General features: G+C 51.3%; 3 protein-coding genes across 4 annotated transcripts; 2 read left to right on the top strand and 1 right to left on the bottom strand.

The window, feature by feature from the left end:
* Positions 1–172: 172 nt before the first annotated feature.
* Positions 173–5,207, top strand: LOC134057626 (translocon-associated protein subunit beta). Its single transcript, XM_062514601.1, has 6 exons — positions 173–212; positions 2,011–2,165; positions 3,080–3,178; positions 3,561–3,669; positions 3,826–3,903; positions 4,588–5,207. Exons 2-6 carry the CDS (start codon positions 2,011–2,013, stop codon positions 4,696–4,698), a joined length of 552 nt encoding a protein of 183 aa, XP_062370585.1. The 5' UTR covers positions 173–212; the 3' UTR covers positions 4,699–5,207.
* Positions 5,208–5,662: 455 nt separating this feature from the next.
* Positions 5,663–14,105, top strand: CCT3 (chaperonin containing TCP1 subunit 3). Of its 2 annotated transcripts, XM_062514598.1 has the most exons (14): positions 5,663–6,087; positions 7,514–7,575; positions 8,099–8,149; positions 8,247–8,309; positions 8,899–8,995; positions 9,346–9,463; positions 9,651–9,837; positions 10,327–10,476; positions 10,920–11,052; positions 11,556–11,637; positions 11,752–11,932; positions 12,476–12,721; positions 12,957–13,088; positions 13,765–14,105. In XM_062514598.1, exons 1-14 carry the CDS (start codon positions 5,799–5,801, stop codon positions 13,867–13,869), a joined length of 1,896 nt encoding a protein of 631 aa, XP_062370582.1. In that variant the 5' UTR covers positions 5,663–5,798; the 3' UTR covers positions 13,870–14,105. The 2 variants fall into 2 exon arrangements, with proteins under 2 accessions (XP_062370582.1, XP_062370584.1); XM_062514600.1 differs by lacking the exons at positions 8,099–8,149; positions 8,247–8,309.
* A 1,681-nt stretch (positions 14,106–15,786) lies between these two features.
* On the bottom strand, positions 15,787–20,979 carry LOC134057627 (translocon-associated protein subunit beta). Its single transcript, XM_062514602.1, has 6 exons — positions 20,940–20,979; positions 18,992–19,146; positions 17,979–18,077; positions 17,488–17,596; positions 17,254–17,331; positions 15,787–16,569 (listed from the first exon to the last, which is right to left on the bottom strand). The coding sequence occupies exons 2-6, from the start codon at positions 19,144–19,146 to the stop codon at positions 16,459–16,461; spliced, it is 552 nt and encodes a 183-aa protein (XP_062370586.1). The 5' UTR covers positions 20,940–20,979; the 3' UTR covers positions 15,787–16,458.
* Positions 20,980–22,849: the final 1,870 nt, after the last annotated feature.

Genomic DNA, 22,849 nt, shown 5'->3' with positions numbered 1-22,849 from the left:
GCGCCGCCCGCCTCCTTCCCCGCACTGTGCCACCAGTGGGCGGCGGGGCAGCGCAGGAGGCGTGCTTGCGCAGGCGCGGAGTCCCTACGTGTGCACGGCTCTGGACTGCATTTCCCAGGGGGCATAGGGCGTCCCTGAGGCGTGGTTCACGTGAGTCATTTCCGCCGCGGCTGGGCTGACTCGTCTTTGCGGCGTTGGCGGCGGGAGAGACGGTGAGGAGTGGGAGGTCCGGGGTATCTCGAGGCGGTGTCCTCGGGCCTCTGGACCGAGTGGGGGGCGCTGGGAGGGTCTGTAGGAGACGTCCGGTCGAGGGTTCTGAGGGGCCGGGAAGGACCGGCCGGTTTGTGGCACTGCAGCGTCAGACTCGGGGTCTTCCATGGGGCAGCGGTGGGTGAAACCGGGCGGTTCCCTCTTGAGAGGTGTCCCTGAGCCCCTCTGGGCCCCTGGGCTTCGCGAGCGGACAGCGAGGAGCAACCTGGGCTGCATGTGCTGGTGTGCGGCTGCAGCAGGGCAGGGCAGGGCAGGGCTGGACTGAGGGGAAGGAAGGGGCTTCTGGCACCCGCACTGGGACGGGCTGGGCAGGCGGGTCCGTGCCAAGCCCACGAGATTCAGCGAGGCCAAAGGCAGGTGCTGCACCTGCAGTGAAATACAACCAGACTGGGGGAGAATGGATGGAGAGCGGCCCTGAGGACAGTTTTGGGGGGATGGGTTGACAAGAAGCTCAGCATGCCGTGGCTGAGCTAATGTGCACTGGGGACCCAGAAAGCCAACGCGGTCCTGGGCACATCCCCAGCAGCTTGGGCAGCATGTGAAGGGGGGGACTGTGCCCCTCAGCAGAGCACTGCTGAGACCCTGCCCTGCAGAGCTGCCTCCAGCTCTGGACCCCTAGCACAGGAAGGACGTGGAGCTGCTGGAATGAGTCCAGAGGAAGCCACGAAGATGATCTGGGGGCTGCTCTAGATGATCTAGATCCTCTGCTCTGGAGACAGGTTGGGAGAGCTGGGAGTGTTCAGCTTAGAGAAGTAAAGGCTCCAGGGAGACCTCAGAGCTCCATCCACTGCCTAAAAGAGCTGCAAGAGAGCTGGTGAGGAACTTTGGACGAGGGGCTGGAGTGACAGAACAAGGCTTCCCCCTGCCAGAGGGCAGAGTCAGATGGGATAGTGGGAAGCAATTGGTCCCTGAGGGGGAGGTAAGTCACCGGCACAGGTTGTCCAGAGAAGCTGTAGCTGCCCCATCCCTGGAAGTGTTGAAGACCAGTTTGGATGGGTCTTGGAGCGACCTGGTCTAGTGGAAGGTGTCCTTGCCTGTGACAGGGGGGTGCAAATGGATGGTCTTTACAATCCTGTCCAACCTGTGGAGGGCGGAGGCCCTGATACTGAAGCAGATTTTGCATTTAAAAGCCCCATCAAGTGTCCTCCCTGGTCACATCTGTAGCATTCCTGTTTCCTTTTGTCCTCTCAACTCAGAGGCACTGTGTTTGGGTAAGTCAGGCCACGTGGACTGAAGCAGGGATTTGTGCAGGGGATCATAAAAGCCACTGGAGGGAGTTGGTGGCTCTTCAGTGGCTGGAAAGAGGAAAGAATAAACGTTGGAAGTGAGGAGCTGGTGCTTTCTGAAAAGAACTAACTCTGGTGTGTAAGACAGGGCTGGAAAGATGCCAGGACAGTTAACAGTTAGTTGCTAAAACGGATTAAATTGTTAATTGCCACAGCTTTTGCTCTGGAAGTTACTGGAAGAGGCTTAGTGATCTGACAGTTTTGCCCATTACTGAGATGTGCAGGGCTGGAGGGTTGGACTCGATGATCCTTGTGGGTCTCTTTCAACTGAGGATGTTCCATGATTGAGTAAAGGGGAGTGATACTGGCCAGGGCTTTGAAAGGGGAGAAGACCATTGGCTTGTTTTCCAAGGCTGCAGATGTGGGACACTGCTGTGCCAATTCTTACATCCCCACAGGCAAGTGTTCAGAGGTTTCGAATGATCAGTGCCATTCCATTTCCATGTGTTTGTAGATGAAGCTTGTGCTTCTTGCCGTGTTTGCCCTGGTGTCTGTGGCTCACTGCGAGGATGGTGCCAGGCTCCTGGCCTCCAAATCCTTGTTAAACAGATACGCAGTGGAGGGCAAGGACTTGACTTTGCAGTACAACATCTACAACGTTGGCTCCAGGTAAGCCCTGTGGAGGCTTCAGTACTGACCACGAGCAAATGTTCTCTGTGTGGCTGCAGGGTACAAGGTGATTTCTGAGCTCCATGATGTGCTGTTGCTTTTGCTCCCTCTAACTCTGAGCTTTCCAGCAGGATTGACCCTGAAATTTGCCTTTTCCTTCCTCTTCTGTCGCCCCTGCTTTTACCTCGTGGCTGCTCAAGCTGTCAGTCCAGCATGGTATAGTTCCTGTGGTGTCCTGGTGACACTCTGCTCCCCACGCATGCAGCTCCCTTTCTTGGCTTTGTGAGCTCTTTTTCACCTTTATTCTTTTTAATGAAAATTCCTTTTTGCTATCAGGACTTAACTAAGGACCTGACAAAGATAAAACAGAACTTCCACGATGCTGGTAAAAAGCTTCATTCACAGAATGAAAAGCTGATTGGACAAAATTAGACACTGTTAAAGAGCTTTGCGGTTTTGTTCTTTAGTTTTTTGGGGGTTTTTTTTTAGGCAGAATAACGCATGCTGAGTATAGTACTGCTAAGAGAAGAATATATGGGGCTGTAATGTTGGATTCATACACCATTAATGAGATACTGTGATTTTATATGTGGGATTTGGTTATTATTTAGGCCACCATGTGTAGCCATGGCATGGTATCAGAAGTTCAGCAAACTGCCAAATCCTGTTGTGGAAAAAGCAGTGGTTTTCCTGTCCTTGTGGTTGTTTCTCTCAGCTTTGTCTTCCTCTTTGTGCAGTCTCCCCGTAGGACACCTCAGCCCTCCTCCCCGTCTTCTACTGGTGACATTTCATCTTTCAAAAAGCAGTTCTTCCATTTGGTCAGGATGGAACTGTCAGCGCACTTTGCTGCAGAGCCTGTGAGCAGATGGCAAATCTTAAGATTCCTGTCTCACCCTTCTCTTTGTTGTGTTTAGCGCTGCCCTAGATGTGGAGCTGTCGGATGATTCCTTCCCCCCAGAAGATTTTGGCATCGTCTCTGGCATGCTTAATGTCAAGTGGGACAGGATTGCTCCGTATCTTTCAATGTTTTGAAATGTCCCCCAACTCTCTTTCTTGCCCCTGAGCATCCTGCAGCTTCAGGCATATCTTCACCTGCTGTCTCTGAAATTGCTTCCAGAGCCTGGACAGGGTGCCAAGTCCAAACCCCTGCCCTTCTGGATGGCACAGTGTAAAATTAAAGTTCCTTGCAGACAGGACCAGGTCCTGGGGCAGATGCTCTGCCTGTGGAGGAGCAGCTGTGTCAGCCTCAGGTGGGTCTGGCTGTCTGTGACCACGAGCACTCAGATTTGTCAGCAGCACTGACTTTTGCACCTGACTCAGGGCTGCTCTTTCCCGTCTCCTCACTTTTCTTCCTGGGATGAAATACAAGTGTTTCCCTTAACGCCCGGCTCCCAGAGCGAGCAACGTGTCCCACACCGTGGTCCTACGGCCTCTCAAAGCTGGGTACTTCAACTTCACCTCTGCCACCATCACGTACCTTGCACAGGAGGGTGCACAGGTTGTGGTAAGTGGCTGATTTATGGGACCCCTGCAGACAGACCAGAGCGCGCTCCTGGAGCTGCGTGGTTGGGGATGATGCGTGTCCGCGTGCTCTCACCCTGCCCGGGTTCGGAGTGAGGAGGAAAGGTGGCAAAGCCTGTCTTTTCCCTGCCTTTTCCAGGTTGGCTTCACTAGTGCTCCCGGGCAGGGAGGAATCCTGGCTCAGCGTGACTTCGACAGGAGGTTCTCCCCTCACTTTGTAAGTACCTGTCAATTGATAATGGAAAAATGCTGCGCGGCAGCTGCAGCCCAGTGCGGTGGCTTCCCGCTCGCACGTGGTGTGTGTGGCTTGCTCTGCAGTCACCTGGAGAGTTCCAGCTGGAGCTGGAGTCAATTCCTGTCAGTTCTCCAGAGGACTGTCACAGAAGCAGCTGAGTTTCCATCTCAGCTCCCTGTGTCAAGGAGCTGCACTGTGGGATTTGAGCCAGAAAATCTGAGAGTAGAATCTTAGAACCTCCTAGGCTGAAAGGGACCCACATTAGGGTCGTGGAGTCCAACTCCTGGCCCTGCAGAGGACAACCCCAGGAATCCCAACCATGCGCCTGTTGGCCCTGTCCAGACTCCTTGAGCTCTTGTCCAGCTCGGTGCTGAGACAGCTTTCATGTGAAGCCTTTTCCAGTGCCTGAGAGACCATCCTCTGGGAGAAGAGCCTTTTCTTAATATCCAGCCTAATCCTGCCCTGACACTGCTGCGGGTGCTCCCTCGGGTCCTGTCACTGGCCACTGAGGGCAGAGGTCAGCGCCTGCCCCTGCGCTTCCTCGCATGATGAAGCTGCAGACAATGTGAGGTCTCCCCTCACTGTCCTCCTCTGACCTTACTGCTCTAAGACTCCTGTGGCCTGGACTGTTTTGACTTTTCTCCAACGCTTAATTTCTCCTTCTAGCTGGACTGGGCGGCATTTGGCGTGATGACCCTGCCGTCCATCGGGATCCCCCTGCTGCTCTGGTACTCGAGCAAGAGGAAGTACGACACCCCCAAGACCAAAAAGAACTGAGCAGAGTCAAATGCCACCAGCAGCCCAGAGCTCAGGAAAGGACAACCCTGAACCGCCAAGAACAGCGGCTGGATCGGGATGGCACCGTCCCCTGAGAGGAGCTGCCTGTGCCCCGCTTTCAGCCCTCTCGGCAAAGGATTCCGTGGCTGCAGCAGCAGCAGCAGCAGCAGCGATGAGGTGTTCTCTGTGTTCTAATGGAGAAACAAGCAAACAGAAAAAAGAGCAACCAAAAGTCCCAGACTGCCTTGTCCAGCCCCTTTGGAGGCGGAACCCCTCTCTCCCCTGCAGCTGCAGCAATCCATACCTAGGAGCAGTGTGTCAGTGCCCAGGGGGGCCTGTCTGTGGGGCTCTGGCCCCTGTGCTGCCTCCAGCTCTCATTTGCCTGCTGCAGGTTTCTGCAGGGTGTCATATCTCGGGGTCCTCTCCGGGTGCTGCCTGCCCTGTGGGACGGAGCTTGCTCTGGTCCCACCACAGACCTGATTCGATAGAGCATGTCAGAGCTGCTGCTTTGCCCTGTTGATGCTGTTCTCTGACCCACCAGCCTGCCCAGGTCCATGGTGGGCTTGTAAAGCAATGAGGGTGGAGGGCAGGGAGGAGGATCAGGTAAATTCCTCAATAATCAGGTGCCGAGGCTGGGGGAAAACTTCCTGCACTGGGGATGCTCTGTTTAACTACACGCACCCACTCCCCCCTCCCCTAGACCTGCTTCAGCTTTCTGCTGATAGTGGCTCAGGTTGTGTCCTATGACACCAACTCTTTCCCCATGGCATTATATGACCCTCAGGTTTTTTGGATGACAATGAACCGCGCAGGATACAAAATGGCCGCCGGCGCCTGAAGAGCGCTAAGAGCCTTGCTTGGAGCAGACACGGGAGCCTGGGGCACGGGCTTAGCTTGTTCTAGTAGGAGGTGCTGCTGCGCCGGGACCCGGGCACGGCTGGCCCTATCAGGCAGGCGCTGCCTCCTCAATATCTGTCTTTTTTCTGGCGTCCTGTAGTGCGGGCTGTGCGAGACCACCGTACTGACCGAGGGGGAGGGCACTGAGATCCGCTTTTCGGAGCCGAGGTCTCCCGTGGTATGTCGGACCCAGTGCGTTCCTGATGGGACGGGGAGGCGGCAGCGACACAGCGCCGCCCCGCGGGCCCTGCCGCGTCTCCTCCCCACGGCCGCGGGCCCGGCGTGCACCGCACCCGTGTTTAGCGTCACTTCCCGGCCGGAACTCGCTGGGCGTTTACTCTGATCGGGCGGGGCGCTCACGCGCCATTGACCGCGGGGTGGGAGGCATTGCGCGGCGTTGCGGCTTTGCGAAGGGACACTTCCGAGGCTCCAGAAGGTTCCGCCGCACTCGAGCCGCCGCGATGATGGGCCCGCGCCCCGTCCTGGTTCTCAGTAAGTTCCACCGGCCCGGCCCGGACTTCTGGGTCGGAGGGCGACGGTATGAGCGTTTCGGACCCCCGCCTCGCTTTGCCGCTCGCTTGATTTCGCCGCCATGTTGGGTCTCCTCATGGCCGGGCCGTTCCGGCCAGGGCCTCCTGTCCTGCCGGGGATCCAGTGGGGATCGCTGCCGCCACCGGCGCGGCCCGAGCTTCCCCTCGCAGCTCCCTGCCCACAGCCTCTGTGCGGGAGATCTAAGAACCCCGCTGCATTGAGGCCTTTTCTGGCGGCATTTCGTGCTCTCGGCTGTTTTCGCGTCTTTCTCAGCATGTTGCTTTGTACTGCCTCGTTTGAACCCCATGTGCACCCCAGTTCTTGGGACTCTAATATGTTAAGAACATGGAACTACTGGAGCGAGTCTAACGGAGTCCACTGTGATGCTCCAGGGGCTGAAGCCTTTCTGCTCTGGAGTCAGACTGGGAGACCTGGGGGTGTGGAGCCTGAAGAACTAAAGGCTCCAGAGGGACCTCAGACCTTCCTCGACTGCCGAAAGGGGCTCCAAAAGAGGTAGAGGGACTTTGGACAAGGGCCTGTAGTGATAGGATAGGTGTCCCTGCTCGTGAGAGGGCTTTGGAACAAGGTAGTCTTTTAAGGTCCCCTCCAGCCCAAAGCATTCTATGGTTCTGTCATATCTATCAACATGAGGTGCTCTCAAGGATTTTTTTTTTTTTTTCTGTATCTCATTCTCTTCATCCGTTCTGTACTCTATTAACGCAGTAGGCAGACTGGTAGCTCAATGCCCCTTTTCTATAAGCCTGCTTGCCTGAGACTTGGTACTGCTCTTGTACTGTTGGTTCCTTTTGTTCTGTCTTACACCTTTGTGTGTGCATGCATCTGCTCCTGAGTAAATCTGGGCATGCTTGGGCCTGGCTTGTAATGCCAGAAAAGTATCCCTGAGCCCAAATATGCTCTAGGGCTGAGTTTGTTGACAGCTGGTCTCCAGCTGTGGTTGTGAGCCACTTGGTCACCCTCATGTACAAGGCAACATGGATGTATTGACTTTATGTTCACTCAGTTCCGCTTGCTGTGCATGAGCCTCTGTAACTTTTTTTACTGAACACTACTGTACAGTAGCAGCTCCTTGGCTTTGAGAGATCTGACAGATCTTAGTGAGTCACAGCAGTTTGATTTTCTGGAGTAATAGGTCCTGTTTCAGAGTTGCAAAGCTTTGTCTCAGGATGCTATTGAGGAGTTCTGTTATAATAGGGAATGTTGTTTTTCACTGACAATCTATCAATGTATTTCTCATCATTGCTGCAGTATTTGTAGTTAAACTCTGAATTTCGAACTGGTCACATGTTGAATGTGTGACTAAGAGGTGACTTACTGATTCTTGTTGCTTTGTACTTGATTAATTTTATTTTTTTTCTGTATGCTTTAGGTCAGAATACAAAACGTGAGTCTGGAAGAAAAGTCCAGACTGGAAACATCACTGCTGCAAAGGTACCAAATTCTCAGGCTGTTATTTTTCTGTTTTTTTTTTTTTTTTTTTTTCGGGGGGGGGGGGGGGGGTATTTATATATTTCAAAGGGAAAACTGAATGTGAAGCATATTTTCTCTGTTCTGTATGAATATGGAGTAGAAGAAGAAGCAACAATTTTCTATGTTAGCAGAAGATTTTTTTAGTATTACATAAAAATTCTGTATAGAAATAAAGTATCTGCATTGTTCATGTAATGGGTACCATATAAATAACCATGGAGAGATTTAACCAACCAAACTCCCTTTCTCCAAAAAGTCTGAAAGTGTCTCAGTTTTGACATCTGATTAAGATAATTTAGTGTGTTTCCGTGTCTTGGTAATCCCCATATTCTGATTTCCACACAATTCTTAACCTTGGCTGCATCTCAACCACAGCACAGTTGTTGGATCACCTAAATTTTGTGGGGGCTGCTGATGTCACTATGGGGTTTTTTAGACTTTTTGATGCCCTCCTGTATTATGTAATTTCTTTGATTCCTCCTAGACTATTGCTGACATTATCCGAACATGTTTAGGACCGAGAGCAATGATGAAGGTAAGAATTTGTGCTGCAACACCTGTGCTGCAGCTGACTAGAAGTGAGACAGACATGGGACAGAGCAGTCAATCATTGGTTCTCTTCGTGCTTGCAGATGCTTTTGGACCCCATGGGTGGGATTGTGATGACTAATGATGGCAATGCTATTCTCAGAGAAGTAAGTGTTTCCTAAAGGATTGTCTTGTTTAACATTAAGTCAGTATGTGTCTGAATATTGGGTGACAGTGGAGCTGTGTGATCTCCTTACCTGTCCTGAGAGACAGCAAGTGCTAACTATCTGCACCTAGAAAGGTTCTTTCTGAGGAGAAATGAACATATCCAGCAAGTGTTCTTGCTCTGCAGAAATGTAGGTTTGATCCTAGAGTGGGAAGTTTTCACGGAGTGTCTACAAGACTGATGCAAATTCTTTAGTAATTGGAGCTATTATCAACTGCATTGAGACCTTTTGAGTAGATAGTGGTGTTCACAGTGCCACATGATGAGACCTAGAAATCACGTCATCTGTCTGGTGCAAGAGCTGTTAAAAGAACATTCTAAAAACTGTAATGCCTGAAAAGCAGTAAAGAGACCCATTACTGTCAATTACAAGGGATTGGTTTTGGTCTCAATTGGGAAGGAAAAGCCTTGCTGTGGTTGGCAGAATGCCTTTGATTGTATTAAATGTTTGATATTTGTTCCATTGAGTTACATGAGATGTTTTGGCTTTAATATTCTGGGACAAATCCATACCCCTTGCTTCTACATAGATTCAAGTCCAGCATCCAGCTGCAAAATCAATGATAGAGATCAGCCGCACTCAGGATGAAGAAGTTGGAGATGGGACCACATCTGTCATTATCCTTGGTAAGGAGACTGACTCAGACACTTTGCATAAAGGCTGAAGTTCACCTGTTTTTTTCCTAACCAGGGCCCATGATGAGACACATCTTAGTTATTTACTAATCTTGAGATGGAGAGGTTTTTTTTTACTATGTAAGAGCATGCTAGGTTCATAAGACCCTGATATGATCAGCTGCACACTTTGGGAAGGTGTTCTTTCCCCGTGATAAACACTGTTAAGTGTAAAGAAAGGTACAAGTGATGTTAGAGCTCTCTGCATGGATAGAAGTTATATTTTCTCTGGTATATGCTCTCTTTTCTTGACTACTGATTATCCTGCTAACTTACTTGGGGGTATTTTTAATTCTTTTTAGCTGGAGAGATGCTCTCTGTTGCTGAACACTTTCTTGAACAGCAGATGCACCCAACTGTGATCATCTGGGCTTATCGTAAGGCTCTTGATGACATGATCAGTATTCTAAAGAAGATTGGGTAAGTATGGGCTGACAGAAGTTAGAGAGGAGGGATGTGGACTTTCTGTACTGCTTCAAGCTGCTCCTTCAGGCAGTTGTGTTAGTCAAATACAACTTAGGAAAATTGGAGGAGGAGTCAAAAGGGTTAGATTTTTGTTGCTTGGAATTAACACTCAGTTTGCTCTTTGGTTTTTCCTTCATCTCAGCACTCCAGTGGATGTGAACAATAAAGAGATGATGCTTAAAATAATTAAGAGTGCGATAAACACCAAGGCAATAAACTGCTGGTCTGACTTGGCCTGTAGCATTGCTCTTGAAGCTGTTAAGACTGTGGAGTTTGAAGAAAATGGTAGAAAGGAAATCGATATTAAGAAATATGCAAAAGTAGAAAAGGTGAGTTTGTCCTGAACTGTTTCTTATTCTTGTACCCCTTTCTTGTTTCTGAACTAGTTTATTGCAGAATGCATTGGGAGGAATTTTGTGTTACTTCTCTGCAGTCCACAGACATAATCCTTGAAGATATTTTAGTCAGTCGCATCATCCATGCTCATTTATAATGCCAACAGAGGCTGCTATTTCAACTGTTTTAGAGTACCTGTTAAGAAGATAATTTCAATTGGATTTGGAAGATGGAAAACGAAATGTTGCCAGACAGTAGGATGTTAGAAGTTTCTGAAGTTCTTTCATGGCTTCTCACCTAAAATCTAAGTCAGCATTTGCTTAAAATTATACTTGTATAGTGGTCTGGATGCACCATGATTACTTGGGAGACATTTTCCCTTTTCTGTATGTGAGACAGCTTCAGGAGATACTTTCAGATACACAAGTTTTTGTAGACTGCATTGACCTCCCCTCATTTTCTCCCCTCCTTGTGTCTGTCAGATTCCAGGTGGTTTTAGTGAAGACTCATGCGTTTTGCGTGGAATCATGGTGAATAAAGATGTAACCCATCCCAGAATGCGTCGCCTTATTAAGAATCCACGCATTGTCCTTCTGGATTGTTCACTGGAGTACAAGAAAGGAGAGAGCCAGGTAAAGTGAGTCCTGTTGGAGACATCTGCCAGTCTTGATTTACAGTGAGTAAAATGAACAAATGCAGGTGTCTTGTTAAAAGTGCAAGTGCTGAAAGGTTTTCTGTGTTCTACCTTTCAAAGCCCTGTTGAATGTGAGGCTTAATTCTGCTGTGGGGTTCAGAAAAATAGGAGTGAGGCTACAGCGTTTTGACTCATTGAAACAGCTACAGTGATTTGTGCATCTAAGTACTGGTCAAGAGCCAAAGAAATATTTCTGAGCTTGAACTAAGGTTAATGCTCAACAGACACAATGTCACAGTTTATTTGATCAGTGTTTTTCCATCCCTGACTCTTTCCCTGACTATCTGAAAGAGTTGAGCTGCTTGAAGCTGGGGGAGGTATTTTTAATACAGTGAAAGTTGGAATGAACACTCTTAAGCTGTTTACACCTCTTTTGTACAGACTGATATTGAAATTACTCGGGAGGAAGACTTTGCCCGTATCCTGCAGATGGAGGAAGAGTACATTCAGCAGATGTGTGAGGATCTGATAAGAGTCAAGCCAGATCTGGTCATCACAGAAAAAGGAGTTTCTGGTAATAGCACATGTCATCCTTGGTGCTGAATTCATTTCAGTGAGGTTAATGGTGTTAAATGCACTGCTCAGGAGCCTGATAAAAACCCAACCAAAACTACAAAAAACCCCATGACAACAAACCAATACAACTCCTCCCAAACCTGGTGCTGAACTGGGTTTGGGTTTTATTTTAGCTTTATAGTGAATAGGTGTTTACTGCAGGCATTAAGTTCATCCTTGATGTTGCTTTGTGAAAGTAGACCCTTACAATAATATTTTGCTTTTTCAGCATTTGGGAAAGATACCAAAACAAATGAAGCTGAGTCTTAACCCCTGGAGAGCTGTGTTACCATTTTGCCTTGCAGCCTGGTTTAAAAAGCTATACTTTAGATGCTTTTTTCCTGTAATTCCTTTTGCTTCAAAGACTGGAAATAAAATAGCTGGGATTGTTCACTGATAAACAGATGAAGTTTAACATGATACTGCTGAGTCATTACTGAAATTGCACAAACCTGGTTTCAGACCTGGCCCAGCACTACCTGATGAGAGCCAACATCACCGCCATCCGCAGGGTGCGGAAGACTGACAACAACCGGATTGCCAGGTAGGTGTTGGCTCCTGTCTGGAGCCCATTCCTACTGTGCATGACATGGAATTGTTCTGATCTCTTTCTCAGTTCTGATTTGTGAATGTCTGATGTCATGCTTTGGTGTCCTAGGGCCTGTGGAGCTCGCATCGTCAGTCGCACAGATGAGCTCCGGCAGGAGGATGTGGGAACTGGTGCTAGGCTCTTTGAAGTGAAAAAAATAGGAGACGAATATTTTGCTTTCATCACTGATTGCAAAGATCCTAAGGCTTGCACCATCATCCTGCGGGGAGCCAGCAAGGAAATCCTTGCGGTAAGCGAGTGCATGGGCTGCTTCACCTCCTGTGGAGCCAGCCACCTTTGTGGTGAGTCATGGCCAGCAGACTGTGGGCTGGGCTTTCAGCTAGTGTGGTGGTTGAGTTAATAATGAGAAGGGTGGTGGAGCTGAGGAAAGGTCTAGAGCACAAGGAGCAGCTGAGGGAGCTGGGGGGCTCAGCAAGGACCTTATTGCTCCCTGTTTAGTCCTACCTGACAGAAGGGTCTAGGTCACTGGGAGTCAGGCTCTTCACCCTAGTAACAAGAGACATGGCAAGAGGAAGTGGCTTCAAGTTGCACCAAGGGAGGTTTAGATTGGAAATTAGGGGAAATTTCTTCATGGAAAGAGTGGTCAGGCACTGGCACAAGGTACCCAGGGCAGTAGTGAAACCACCATCCCTGGAGACATTTATCAGATGTATGGATGTGGCACTTTAGAACTTGGGTTAGTGGGAGCCTTGGCAGTGCTGGGGGAATTTTCTGACGTGATGTTAGAGGGCTTTACAGCCTCAACAATTTTGTGATTCTGTATCTATTACAGGAGGTGGAGCGCAACCTGCAGGATGCCATGCAGGTGTGCCGCAATGTCCTTATGGACCCACAGCTGGTGCCAGGTGGGGGAGCCACTGAAATGGCCGTTTCCCATGCACTGACAGAGAGGTCCAAGGGCATGACAGGTGTGGAGCAGTGGCCCTACCGTGCAGTGGCCCAGGCTCTGGAAGTCATTCCCCGGACGCTGATCCAGAACTGTGGCGCTAGTACAATCCGTGTTCTGACTTCACTCAGGGTAAGGCATGTGGCAGGGGCTCCAGGAGAGAGCCAGCCCTTTCCTAGCTCACTCTCGGATCAGTCACCATTCAGAACAGTGCCCTTGTCGTGCTATCAGTAACGTGTTCTTGTATAAACTCCAAAATCAAGAATATTCTAATGAATATTCCTGAACCCGTGGTCAATTTGAGACTGCTGAGGGGAATTTACCATCTCACCCCACTGGTGGTGATGACCTGTCTTTCTGCTTCCAGGCCAAGCACGCACAGGAAGGGAGCCAGACATGGGGGGTGAATGGGGAGACTGGAGCCCTGGTTGACATGAAGGAGCTGGGGATCTGGGAGCCCTTGGCTGTCAAACTTCAGACCTACAAAACAGCCGTGGAGGTAAGCAGAGGTGGGGAAACTTCAGAGCCTCTGTGGGTATCACTTGGGAGAGGAAGACATCCTTCCCTGTATGCTGGGGTATTTGGGTGGGCATCACACACCCAGTGCAGGGCATGCGGGTGTCTGAGCTTGTTGCTGGAGGTGGGGTAATGAGGGATGTGGGAGCCCAGACTCAGGCTTTCCCAGGGTTTTTGATCCTGCAGCTAAATTTCATCATGTTTCATCCCACCTTTTCCTGCAACTGGTGCAGAGTATTTTCAGTGCTTCCAATGCCAGATGGAGTTGTGCCTGAGCAATCCCGTGCAAGCAGCATGCTGGAATCATCAGTGGTCGTGGGAGCTTTATGCCTTTTGCTGGCTTGTGCTGCAATGTCTCAGCTGCCCTTCTCCTTATAGATCCTGCCGGTACTCTGCTGGCATTAGATAAAAGGCTGCTCATCGAAGGGATACTGTGTCCGTTCTATGTCAGTCGACAAGAAAAAATGGGTGTCCTTGTTTCCATGGTGGTGGGAAAGCAGCCCCTTGCTGCTCCCACAAGCCTGTAAGGCACTGGTCCCTCTCCTGTACTGAACCATTTTAACCCAGGCTGATGGTTGTGTGGTGTGAAAGCAGGGCAGGTTGGGTTTTGTCTTTTGTGATGAGCTCCAGATGAGCACTGGGTGTGGGTTTCTCTGCAGACTGCAGTTCTCCTCCTCCGCATTGACGACATTGTTTCGGGACACAAAAAGAAGGGTGACAACCAAAGCAAGCAGTCTGCGGCACCAGAGGCAGCCCAGGAGTAAGATGTTGAATCTTCGCAGGGGAGAACCAGCTGCCTTGACCTTGACAGGCGGAAGAGCTCACTGCAGTCACCTGATCTCAAGGCTGAGTCTGGAAAAGATTGTTTAAAATCTGTGAGGGATGGAAAATACCCTGGCCATGGGGAGAAGGCAGTGGCTGTTGGGGGTTCCTGCACTGGAGGATGGGTTCCAGAATGAAAGTTCCCTTTTCCTCAAAATAAATACATTGTTTCAGGCTCTTTCTGTGTTTAATCTCTTAGAGTAGGAGGGTGTGACAGAAAAGCTCTGCCCAGGAGTGGGGCAAGGTTTTGGGGCAGAGTCCCGTTGTGGGGGTGGTCTGGAGGGGCCAGGACCCTGCCAGGTTTGCTGCAATCAGCTTCTCTCTGTCCTCACAATCCCTCCAACGGTTGGGATCTCCTGTGGGCGCAGCAGTAGGTGGGTGAAACCGGGCGGTTCCCTCTTGAGAGGTGTCCCTGAGCCCCTCTGGGCCCCTGGGCTTCGCGAGCGGACAGCGAGGAGCAACCTGGGCTGCATGTGCTGGTGTGCGGCTGCAGCAGGGCAGGGCAGGGCTGGACTGAGGGGAAGGAAGGGGCTTCTGGCACCCGCACTGGGACGGGCTGGGCAGGCGGGTCCGTGCCAAGCCCACGAGATTCAGCGAGGCCAAAGGCAGGTGCTGCACCTGCAGTGAAATACAACCAGACTGGGGGAGAATGGATGGAGAGCGGCCCTGAGGACAGTTTTGGGGGGATGGGTTGACAAGAAGCTCAGCATGCCGTGGCTGAGCTAATGTGCACTGGGGACCCAGAAAGCCAACGCGGTCCTGGGCACATCCCCAGCAGCTTGGGCAGCATGTGAAGGGGGGGACTGTGCCCCTCAGCAGAGCACTGCTGAGACCCTGCCCTGCAGAGCTGCCTCCAGCTCTGGGGCAAGTCCAGAGAATGAGATACTGGGGAGAAATTCCTCCCTGTGAAGGTGGTGAGGAACTGACACAAAGTGGCCCAGAGACGCTGTGAACACTCCTCATTTCCTGGCAGTGTTCAAGGCCTGCTGGGAGAAGGCTTAGAGCAACCTGGTTTAGTGGAAGGGGGCTGGACTTAGTCTTTAAGGTCCCTTCTGAACAAAAGCAGTCTGTTATGCTTTTACTCCATTATCACTTTACTCTGATTCTACAAGAACCCATGGAAGCAGAAATCTGTTGTGAGCCTGGCTGAAGAGATTTACAGCTCGCTGCATTCCTCAGGCAACCTGGCTTTGCGAGCACAATGGTACAAACAAGGTGTCTTGGGGTGATTTTATGATGATGTTTTATTCCCTTATTGTCAGCTTTATGACCAGAAAATGAATGCTGTTGCTTTAAGATGGATCTGGGGGATAGGGTGAGGAAGCAAAAAGTTTTTTTCCCATGCCCTAGCCTCTCAGCATATTGTTTTTGGTTTTTTTAAAATTTCAACAGTTTTGGCTTTTTTTTTTTTCTTTTTTGATTGGGCTGGGAGCCCAGCAGGACAGCCCTGAACCAACATGAGAAAGGACATTAAAATCGACAAACCCTAGCTGCTGCAAGAACACCCACACCAGAAATCCAAAACGTTCACAACTGCTTTGGACTCTTTTTCTCCTCCCATCCCCATAAACACTGAAGGACAGTCACCACCTCTGCCTCTCAGCAAGGTAGCAAAGTGGGGTATAAGTTTCTAATTTTTTTTCCTTTTATTTCCTTTCATTTTTCCCTGTGCCTTGCAGGCACCCTTTTTATTGTTCTTATTTTTGATTTCATTTTCTTAATAAACGGGTTTTTTTCATTCTCATTGGGAGAAAAAAGAGGACTACTTGAAGCCCTCTCCCTTTTGAGAAAAAGACTTCTATTAGAGTTTTTCTTCTGGAATTTCTCTTTAAAACAACACAAGGTGGTACAAGGAAGGCTTCTGTCATGGTGTTCCTTTTATATTATTACAAAATTATCAATACCTTGACATAGCTCAACTTTGTGCAGAACAACAAAAAACAGTTCTCTGCTCAACAAAACACATAAAAGCTACCCTAAGAACACCATAACAGGGACCTCCCTTAGTGCGCCATTTGGGCAAAGCAGCAGCTCTGACATGCTCTATCGAATCAGGTCTGTGGTGGGACCAGAGCAAGCTCCGTCCCACAGGGCAGGCAGCACCCGGAGAGGACCCCGAGATATGACACCCTGCAGAAACCTGCAGCAGGCAAATGAGAGCTGGAGGCAGCACAGGGGCCAGAGCCCCACAGACAGGCCCCCCTGGGCACTGACACACTGCTCCTAGGTATGGATTGCTGCAGCTGCAGGGGAGAGAGGGGTTCCGCCTCCAAAGGGGCTGGACAAGGCAGTCTGGGACTTTTGGTTGCTCTTTTTTCTGTTTGCTTGTTTCTCCACTAGAACACAGAGAACACCTCATCGCTGCTGCTGCTGCTGCTGCTGCAGCCACGGAATCCTTTGCCGAGAGGGCTGAAAGCGGGGCACAGGCAGCTCCTCTCAGGGGACGGTGCCATCCCGATCCAGCCGCTGTTCTTGGCGGTTCAGGGTTGTCCTTTCCTGAGCTCTGGGCTGCTGGTGGCATTTGACTCTGCTCAGTTCTTTTTGGTCTTGGGGGTGTCGTACTTCCTCTTGCTCGAGTACCAGAGCAGCAGGGGGATCCCGATGGACGGCAGGGTCATCACGCCAAATGCCGCCCAGTCCAGCTAGAAGGAGAAATTAAGCGTTGGAGAAAAGTCAAAACAGTCCAGGCCACAGGAGTCTTAGAGCAGTAAGGTCAGAGGAGGACAGTGAGGGGAGACCTCACACTGTCTGCAGCTTCATCATGCGAGGAAGCGCAGGGGCAGGCGCTGACCTCTGCCCTCAGTGGCCAGTGACAGGACCCGAGGGAGCACCCGCAGCAGTGTCAGGGCAGGATTAGGCTGGATATTAAGAAAAGGCTCTTCTCCCAGAGGATGGTCTCTCAGGCACTGGAAAAGGCTTCACATGAAAGCTGTCTCAGCACCGAGCTGGACAAGAGCTCAAGGAGTCTGGACAGGGCCAACAGGCGCATGGTTGGGATTCCTGGGGTTGTCCTCTGCAGGGCCAGGAGTTGGACTCCACGACCCTAATGTGGGTCCCTTTCAGCCTAGGAGGTTCTAAGATTCTACTCTCAGATTTTCTGGCTCAAATCCCACAGTGCAGCTCCTTGACACAGGGAGCTGAGATGGAAACTCAGCTGCTTCTGTGACAGTCCTCTGGAGAACTGACAGGAATTGACTCCAGCTCCAGCTGGAACTCTCCAGGTGACTGCAGAGCAAGCCACACACACCACGTGCGAGCGGGAAGCCACCGCACTGGGCTGCAGCTGCCGCGCAGCATTTTTCCATTATCAATTGACAGGTACTTACAAAGTGAGGGGAGAACCTCCTGTCGAAGTCACGCTGAGCCAGGATTCCTCCCTGCCCGGGAGCACTAGTGAAGCCAACCTGGAAAAGGCAGGGAAAAGACAGGCTTTGCCACCTTTCCTCCTCACTCCGAACCCGGGCAGGGTGAGAGCACGCGGACACGCATCATCCCCAACCACGCAGCTCCAGGAGCGCGCTCTGGTCTGTCTGCAGGGGTCCCATAAATCAGCCACTTACCACAACCTGTGCACCCTCCTGTGCAAGGTACGTGATGGTGGCAGAGGTGAAGTTGAAGTACCCAGCTTTGAGAGGCCGTAGGACCACGGTGTGGGACACGTTGCTCGCTCTGGGAGCCGGGCGTTAAGGGAAACACTTGTATTTCATCCCAGGAAGAAAAGTGAGGAGACGGGAAAGAGCAGCCCTGAGTCAGGTGCAAAAGTCAGTGCTGCTGACAAATCTGAGTGCTCGTGGTCACAGACAGCCAGACCCACCTGAGGCTGACACAGCTGCTCCTCCACAGGCAGAGCATCTGCCCCAGGACCTGGTCCTGTCTGCAAGGAACTTTAATTTTACACTGTGCCATCCAGAAGGGCAGGGGTTTGGACTTGGCACCCTGTCCAGGCTCTGGAAGCAATTTCAGAGACAGCAGGTGAAGATATGCCTGAAGCTGCAGGATGCTCAGGGGCAAGAAAGAGAGTTGGGGGACATTTCAAAACATTGAAAGATACGGAGCAATCCTGTCCCACTTGACATTAAGCATGCCAGAGACGATGCCAAAATCTTCTGGGGGGAAGGAATCATCCGACAGCTCCACATCTAGGGCAGCGCTAAACACAACAAAGAGAAGGGTGAGACAGGAATCTTAAGATTTGCCATCTGCTCACAGGCTCTGCAGCAAAGTGCGCTGACAGTTCCATCCTGACCAAATGGAAGAACTGCTTTTTGAAAGATGAAATGTCACCAGTAGAAGACGGGGAGGAGGGCTGAGGTGTCCTACGGGGAGACTGCACAAAGAGGAAGACAAAGCTGAGAGAAACAACCACAAGGACAGGAAAACCACTGCTTTTTCCACAACAGGATTTGGCAGTTTGCTGAACTTCTGATACCATGCCATGGCTACACATGGTGGCCTAAATAATAACCAAATCCCACATATAAAATCACAGTATCTCATTAATGGTGTATGAATCCAACATTACAGCCCCATATATTCTTCTCTTAGCAGTACTATACTCAGCATGCGTTATTCTGCCTAAAAAAAAACCCCCAAAAAACTAAAGAACAAAACCGCAAAGCTCTTTAACAGTGTCTAATTTTGTCCAATCAGCTTTTCATTCTGTGAATGAAGCTTTTTACCAGCATCGTGGAAGTTCTGTTTTATCTTTGTCAGGTCCTTAGTTAAGTCCTGATAGCAAAAAGGAATTTTCATTAAAAAGAATAAAGGTGAAAAAGAGCTCACAAAGCCAAGAAAGGGAGCTGCATGCGTGGGGAGCAGAGTGTCACCAGGACACCACAGGAACTATACCATGCTGGACTGACAGCTTGAGCAGCCACGAGGTAAAAGCAGGGGCGACAGAAGAGGAAGGAAAAGGCAAATTTCAGGGTCAATCCTGCTGGAAAGCTCAGAGTTAGAGGGAGCAAAAGCAACAGCACATCATGGAGCTCAGAAATCACCTTGTACCCTGCAGCCACACAGAGAACATTTGCTCGTGGTCAGTACTGAAGCCTCCACAGGGCTTACCTGGAGCCAACGTTGTAGATGTTGTACTGCAAAGTCAAGTCCTTGCCCTCCACTGCGTATCTGTTTAACAAGGATTTGGAGGCCAGGAGCCTGGCACCATCCTCGCAGTGAGCCACAGACACCAGGGCAAACACGGCAAGAAGCACAAGCTTCATCTACAAACACATGGAAATGGAATGGCACTGATCATTCGAAACCTCTGAACACTTGCCTGTGGGGATGTAAGAATTGGCACAGCAGTGTCCCACATCTGCAGCCTTGGAAAACAAGCCAATGGTCTTCTCCCCTTTCAAAGCCCTGGCCAGTATCACTCCCCTTTACTCAATCATGGAACATCCTCAGTTGAAAGAGACCCACAAGGATCATCGAGTCCAACCCTCCAGCCCTGCACATCTCAGTAATGGGCAAAACTGTCAGATCACTAAGCCTCTTCCAGTAACTTCCAGAGCAAAAGCTGTGGCAATTAACAATTTAATCCGTTTTAGCAACTAACTGTTAACTGTCCTGGCATCTTTCCAGCCCTGTCTTACACACCAGAGTTAGTTCTTTTCAGAAAGCACCAGCTCCTCACTTCCAACGTTTATTCTTTCCTCTTTCCAGCCACTGAAGAACCACCAACTCCCTCCAGTGGCTTTTATGATCCCCTGCACAAATCCCTGCTTCAGTCCACGTGGCCTGACTTACCCAAACACAGTGCCTCTGAGTTGAGAGGACAAAAGGAAACAGGAATGCTACAGATGTGACCAGGGAGGACACTTGATGGGGCTTTTAAATGCAAAATCTGCTTCAGTATCAGGGCCTCCGCCCTCCACAGGTTGGACAGGATTGTAAAGACCATCCATTTGCACCCCCCTGTCACAGGCAAGGACACCTTCCACTAGACCAGGTCGCTCCAAGACCCATCCAAACTGGTCTTCAACACTTCCAGGGATGGGGCAGCTACAGCTTCTCTGGACAACCTGTGCCGGTGACTTACCTCCCCCTCAGGGACCAATTGCTTCCCACTATCCCATCTGACTCTGCCCTCTGGCAGGGGGAAGCCTTGTTCTGTCACTCCAGCCCCTCGTCCAAAGTTCCTCACCAGCTCTCTTGCAGCTCTTTTAGGCAGTGGATGGAGCTCTGAGGTCTCCCTGGAGCCTTTACTTCTCTAAGCTGAACACTCCCAGCTCTCCCAACCTGTCTCCAGAGCAGAGGATCTAGATCATCTAGAGCAGCCCCCAGATCATCTTCGTGGCTTCCTCTGGACTCATTCCAGCAGCTCCACGTCCTTCCTGTGCTAGGGGTCCAGAGCTGGAGGCAGCTCTGCAGGGCAGGGTCTCAGCAGTGCTCTGCTGAGGGGCACAGTCCCCCCCTTCACATGCTGCCCAAGCTGCTGGGGATGTGCCCAGGACCGCGTTGGCTTTCTGGGTCCCCAGTGCACATTAGCTCAGCCACGGCATGCTGAGCTTCTTGTCAACCCATCCCCCCAAAACTGTCCTCAGGGCCGCTCTCCATCCATTCTCCCCCAGTCTGGTTGTATTTCACTGCAGGTGCAGCACCTGCCTTTGGCCTCGCTGAATCTCGTGGGCTTGGCACGGACCCGCCTGCCCAGCCCGTCCCAGTGCGGGTGCCAGAAGCCCCTTCCTTCCCCTCAGTCCAGCCCTGCCCTGCCCTGCTGCAGCCGCACACCAGCACATGCAGCCCAGGTTGCTCCTCGCTGTCCGCTCGCGAAGCCCAGGGGCCCAGAGGGGCTCAGGGACACCTCTCAAGAGGGAACCGCCCGGTTTCACCCACCGCTGCCCCATGGAAGACCCCGAGTCTGACGCTGCAGTGCCACAAACCGGCCGGTCCTTCCCGGCCCCTCAGAACCCTCGACCGGACGTCTCCTACAGACCCTCCCAGCGCCCCCCACTCGGTCCAGAGGCCCGAGGACACCGCCTCGAGATACCCCGGACCTCCCACTCCTCACCGTCTCTCCCGCCGCCAACGCCGCAAAGACGAGTCAGCCCAGCCGCGGCGGAAATGACTCACGTGAACCACGCCTCAGGGACGCCCTATGCCCCCTGGGAAATGCAGTCCAGAGCCGTGCACACGTAGGGACTCCGCGCCTGCGCAAGCACGCCTCCTGCGCTGCCCCGTCGCCCACTGGTGGCACAGTGCGGGGAAGGAGGCGGGCGGCGCATCGTGCTGGGCCGGGGCTCTCGTGAGGGTCTGGAGAAGAGCAGCGGGTGTGTCTCGGCGCGACAAGTTGCTCTGCACGCGCCAGCAGCCTGCCCAGGTCCGTGGTGGATGTGCAAAGCGGTGAAGGAGGAGTGAAGGAGAAGGAGCAGGGCTCAATTCCTCAAGAAGCAGGTGCACAGAACCCCAGAGTGTCCCTTCCTGCTTGAGTCATTCCCCCGAGACAGGCTGCCGCCTTCTGCTGCCCGCGGAACAGGACGTGTCCCGACCTCGCTAGTGCGAAGCCGGGAGCATAACAAAACTCTGGGCGTCTCCAACGCTGCAGGAAGCCCTGAGAGCTCCCCTGTGCCAGTGTCTCTCAGGCAGGTGCTTCTGGTGGGAGAAGTGCCTCAGGACCCTCCTCTGTACAAATACTGCTCCTCACACACATATGTGAGGAGCAGCTGTGTCAGCCTCAGGTGGGTCTGGCTGTCTGTGACCACGAGCACTCAGATTTGTCAGCAGCACTGACTTTTGCACCTGACTCAGGGCTGCTCTTTCCCGTCTCCTCACTTTTCTTCCTGGGATGAAATACAAGTGTTTCCCTTAACGCCCGGCTCCCAGAGCGAGCAACGTGTCCCACACCGTGGTCCTACGGCCTCTCAAAGCTGGGTACTTCAACTTCACCTCTGCCACCATCACGTACCTTGCACAGGAGGGTGCACAGGTTGTGGTAAGCGGCTGATTTATGGGACTCCTGCAGATTTTAGCTGTTATATGTTTCGAATGCTCTGCTGCTTTGGTATATAACTCTGAACTTCTTATTGTGTGTAACTACCTTTACATTTTGGTGAGACAAAGCAATCTCTCTAGGCCTGAAATTCAAGGAGTCCCTAGTGCTTCACATGCTGCAGAAGTTAAGCAAAAATGAATTCTCTTGTGCAAAGTCAGTAATAAACCTTCTGGCATGTCCAGGAAGCAGGAGGCCTTGAGACCTTCCCTGTGCACTTGTTTCTCTGGCAGCTGCCACTGGTGGGAAAAGATCCCTGGGTCCTCTTCTGTACACATTTAGCCCCTTACACATAGATAGATGTGCAGCCAGTGAGCACCAGTCCAGGCCCCTCTCACTGGCTGCGTGTTCTGCCTCAAAGCCTTTCATTGGAGGTCCCCACTCCCAGCCTGTTCCAACACCTCTTCCTACCACCACTTTTTTCTTTTCCTGCTGCCTCGGGAAGAAATTCTCCAAGCTGCAGACCATGAAAAGCAAGACAGAGGTCCAATCCCTGGTGGCCACTGAGGCCACTTAACTATTCTCTCTCCCACCCCACCCCGCCCCACCCCATCTCTCTGAGTGGTTTGCTGCAGCCAGGGCAGGCTGTTCACAGTCTTGAAAGACTGATACAACACCTGTCCTGGCTCTTAGAACCTCAGACCTTTTTCTGTGAAGCAAGAGCATTTTTGGAAAATGTTTCATTCTCCCCAGTAAGCACCTATCTTGGTGTGATGGCTTTCAGGCCAGAAGAGGAGATCACACAGCTCCATTGCCACCCACATAACTGTATTCTGGAAGACTCTGACTTGGTTTAAGGAGGGTTGAAGCCACACGCTTTTACGAGGGGTTCCAAGAAGGTGATGTGCTTGTTGGCTGGGTCAGTATCTAAGAGCAGAGATATGTGTGACATCTGTGTTAAGTATTTACCTTTGGCTTTGTAGGTGCTGTGT

The sequence above is a fragment of the Cinclus cinclus genome, unplaced genomic scaffold (genome assembly GCF_963662255.1).
Source record: "Cinclus cinclus unplaced genomic scaffold, bCinCin1.1 SCAFFOLD_44, whole genome shotgun sequence".
Taxonomy (NCBI): Eukaryota; Metazoa; Chordata; class Aves; order Passeriformes; family Cinclidae; genus Cinclus; species Cinclus cinclus.
This window is presented reverse-complemented; position numbering and strand designations above follow the sequence as displayed.

What these genes read in the sequence shown, in the direction of transcription:
- CCT3 (XM_062514598.1), top strand. Translation starts at nt 5,799, where the DNA reads ATGGGACGGGGAGGCGGCAGCGACACAGCGCCGCCCCGCGGGCCCTGC. An exon ending in CACATCTGTCATTATCCTTG is followed by an intron (nt 8,996 to 9,345) that starts GTAAGGAGACTG and finishes AATTCTTTTTAG; the next exon opens with CTGGAGAGATGCTCTCTGTT. An exon ending in CACAGAAAAAGGAGTTTCTG is followed by an intron (nt 11,053 to 11,555) that starts GTAATAGCACAT and finishes ACCTGGTTTCAG; the next exon opens with ACCTGGCCCAGCACTACCTG.
- LOC134057627 (XM_062514602.1), bottom strand. Translation starts at nt 19,146, where the DNA reads ATGAAGCTTGTGCTTCTTGCCGTGTTTGCCCTGGTGTCTGTGGCTCAC. An exon ending in AAGTGGGACAGGATTGCTCC is followed by an intron (nt 17,597 to 17,978) that starts GTATCTTTCAAT and finishes CCCGGCTCCCAG; the next exon opens with AGCGAGCAACGTGTCCCACA. An exon ending in GGAGGTTCTCCCCTCACTTT is followed by an intron (nt 16,570 to 17,253) that starts GTAAGTACCTGT and finishes TTCTCCTTCTAG; the next exon opens with CTGGACTGGGCGGCATTTGG.
- LOC134057626 (XM_062514601.1), top strand. Translation starts at nt 2,011, where the DNA reads ATGAAGCTTGTGCTTCTTGCCGTGTTTGCCCTGGTGTCTGTGGCTCAC. An exon ending in AAGTGGGACAGGATTGCTCC is followed by an intron (nt 3,179 to 3,560) that starts GTATCTTTCAAT and finishes CCCGGCTCCCAG; the next exon opens with AGCGAGCAACGTGTCCCACA. An exon ending in AGGAGGGTGCACAGGTTGTG is followed by an intron (nt 3,670 to 3,825) that starts GTAAGTGGCTGA and finishes TGCCTTTTCCAG; the next exon opens with GTTGGCTTCACTAGTGCTCC.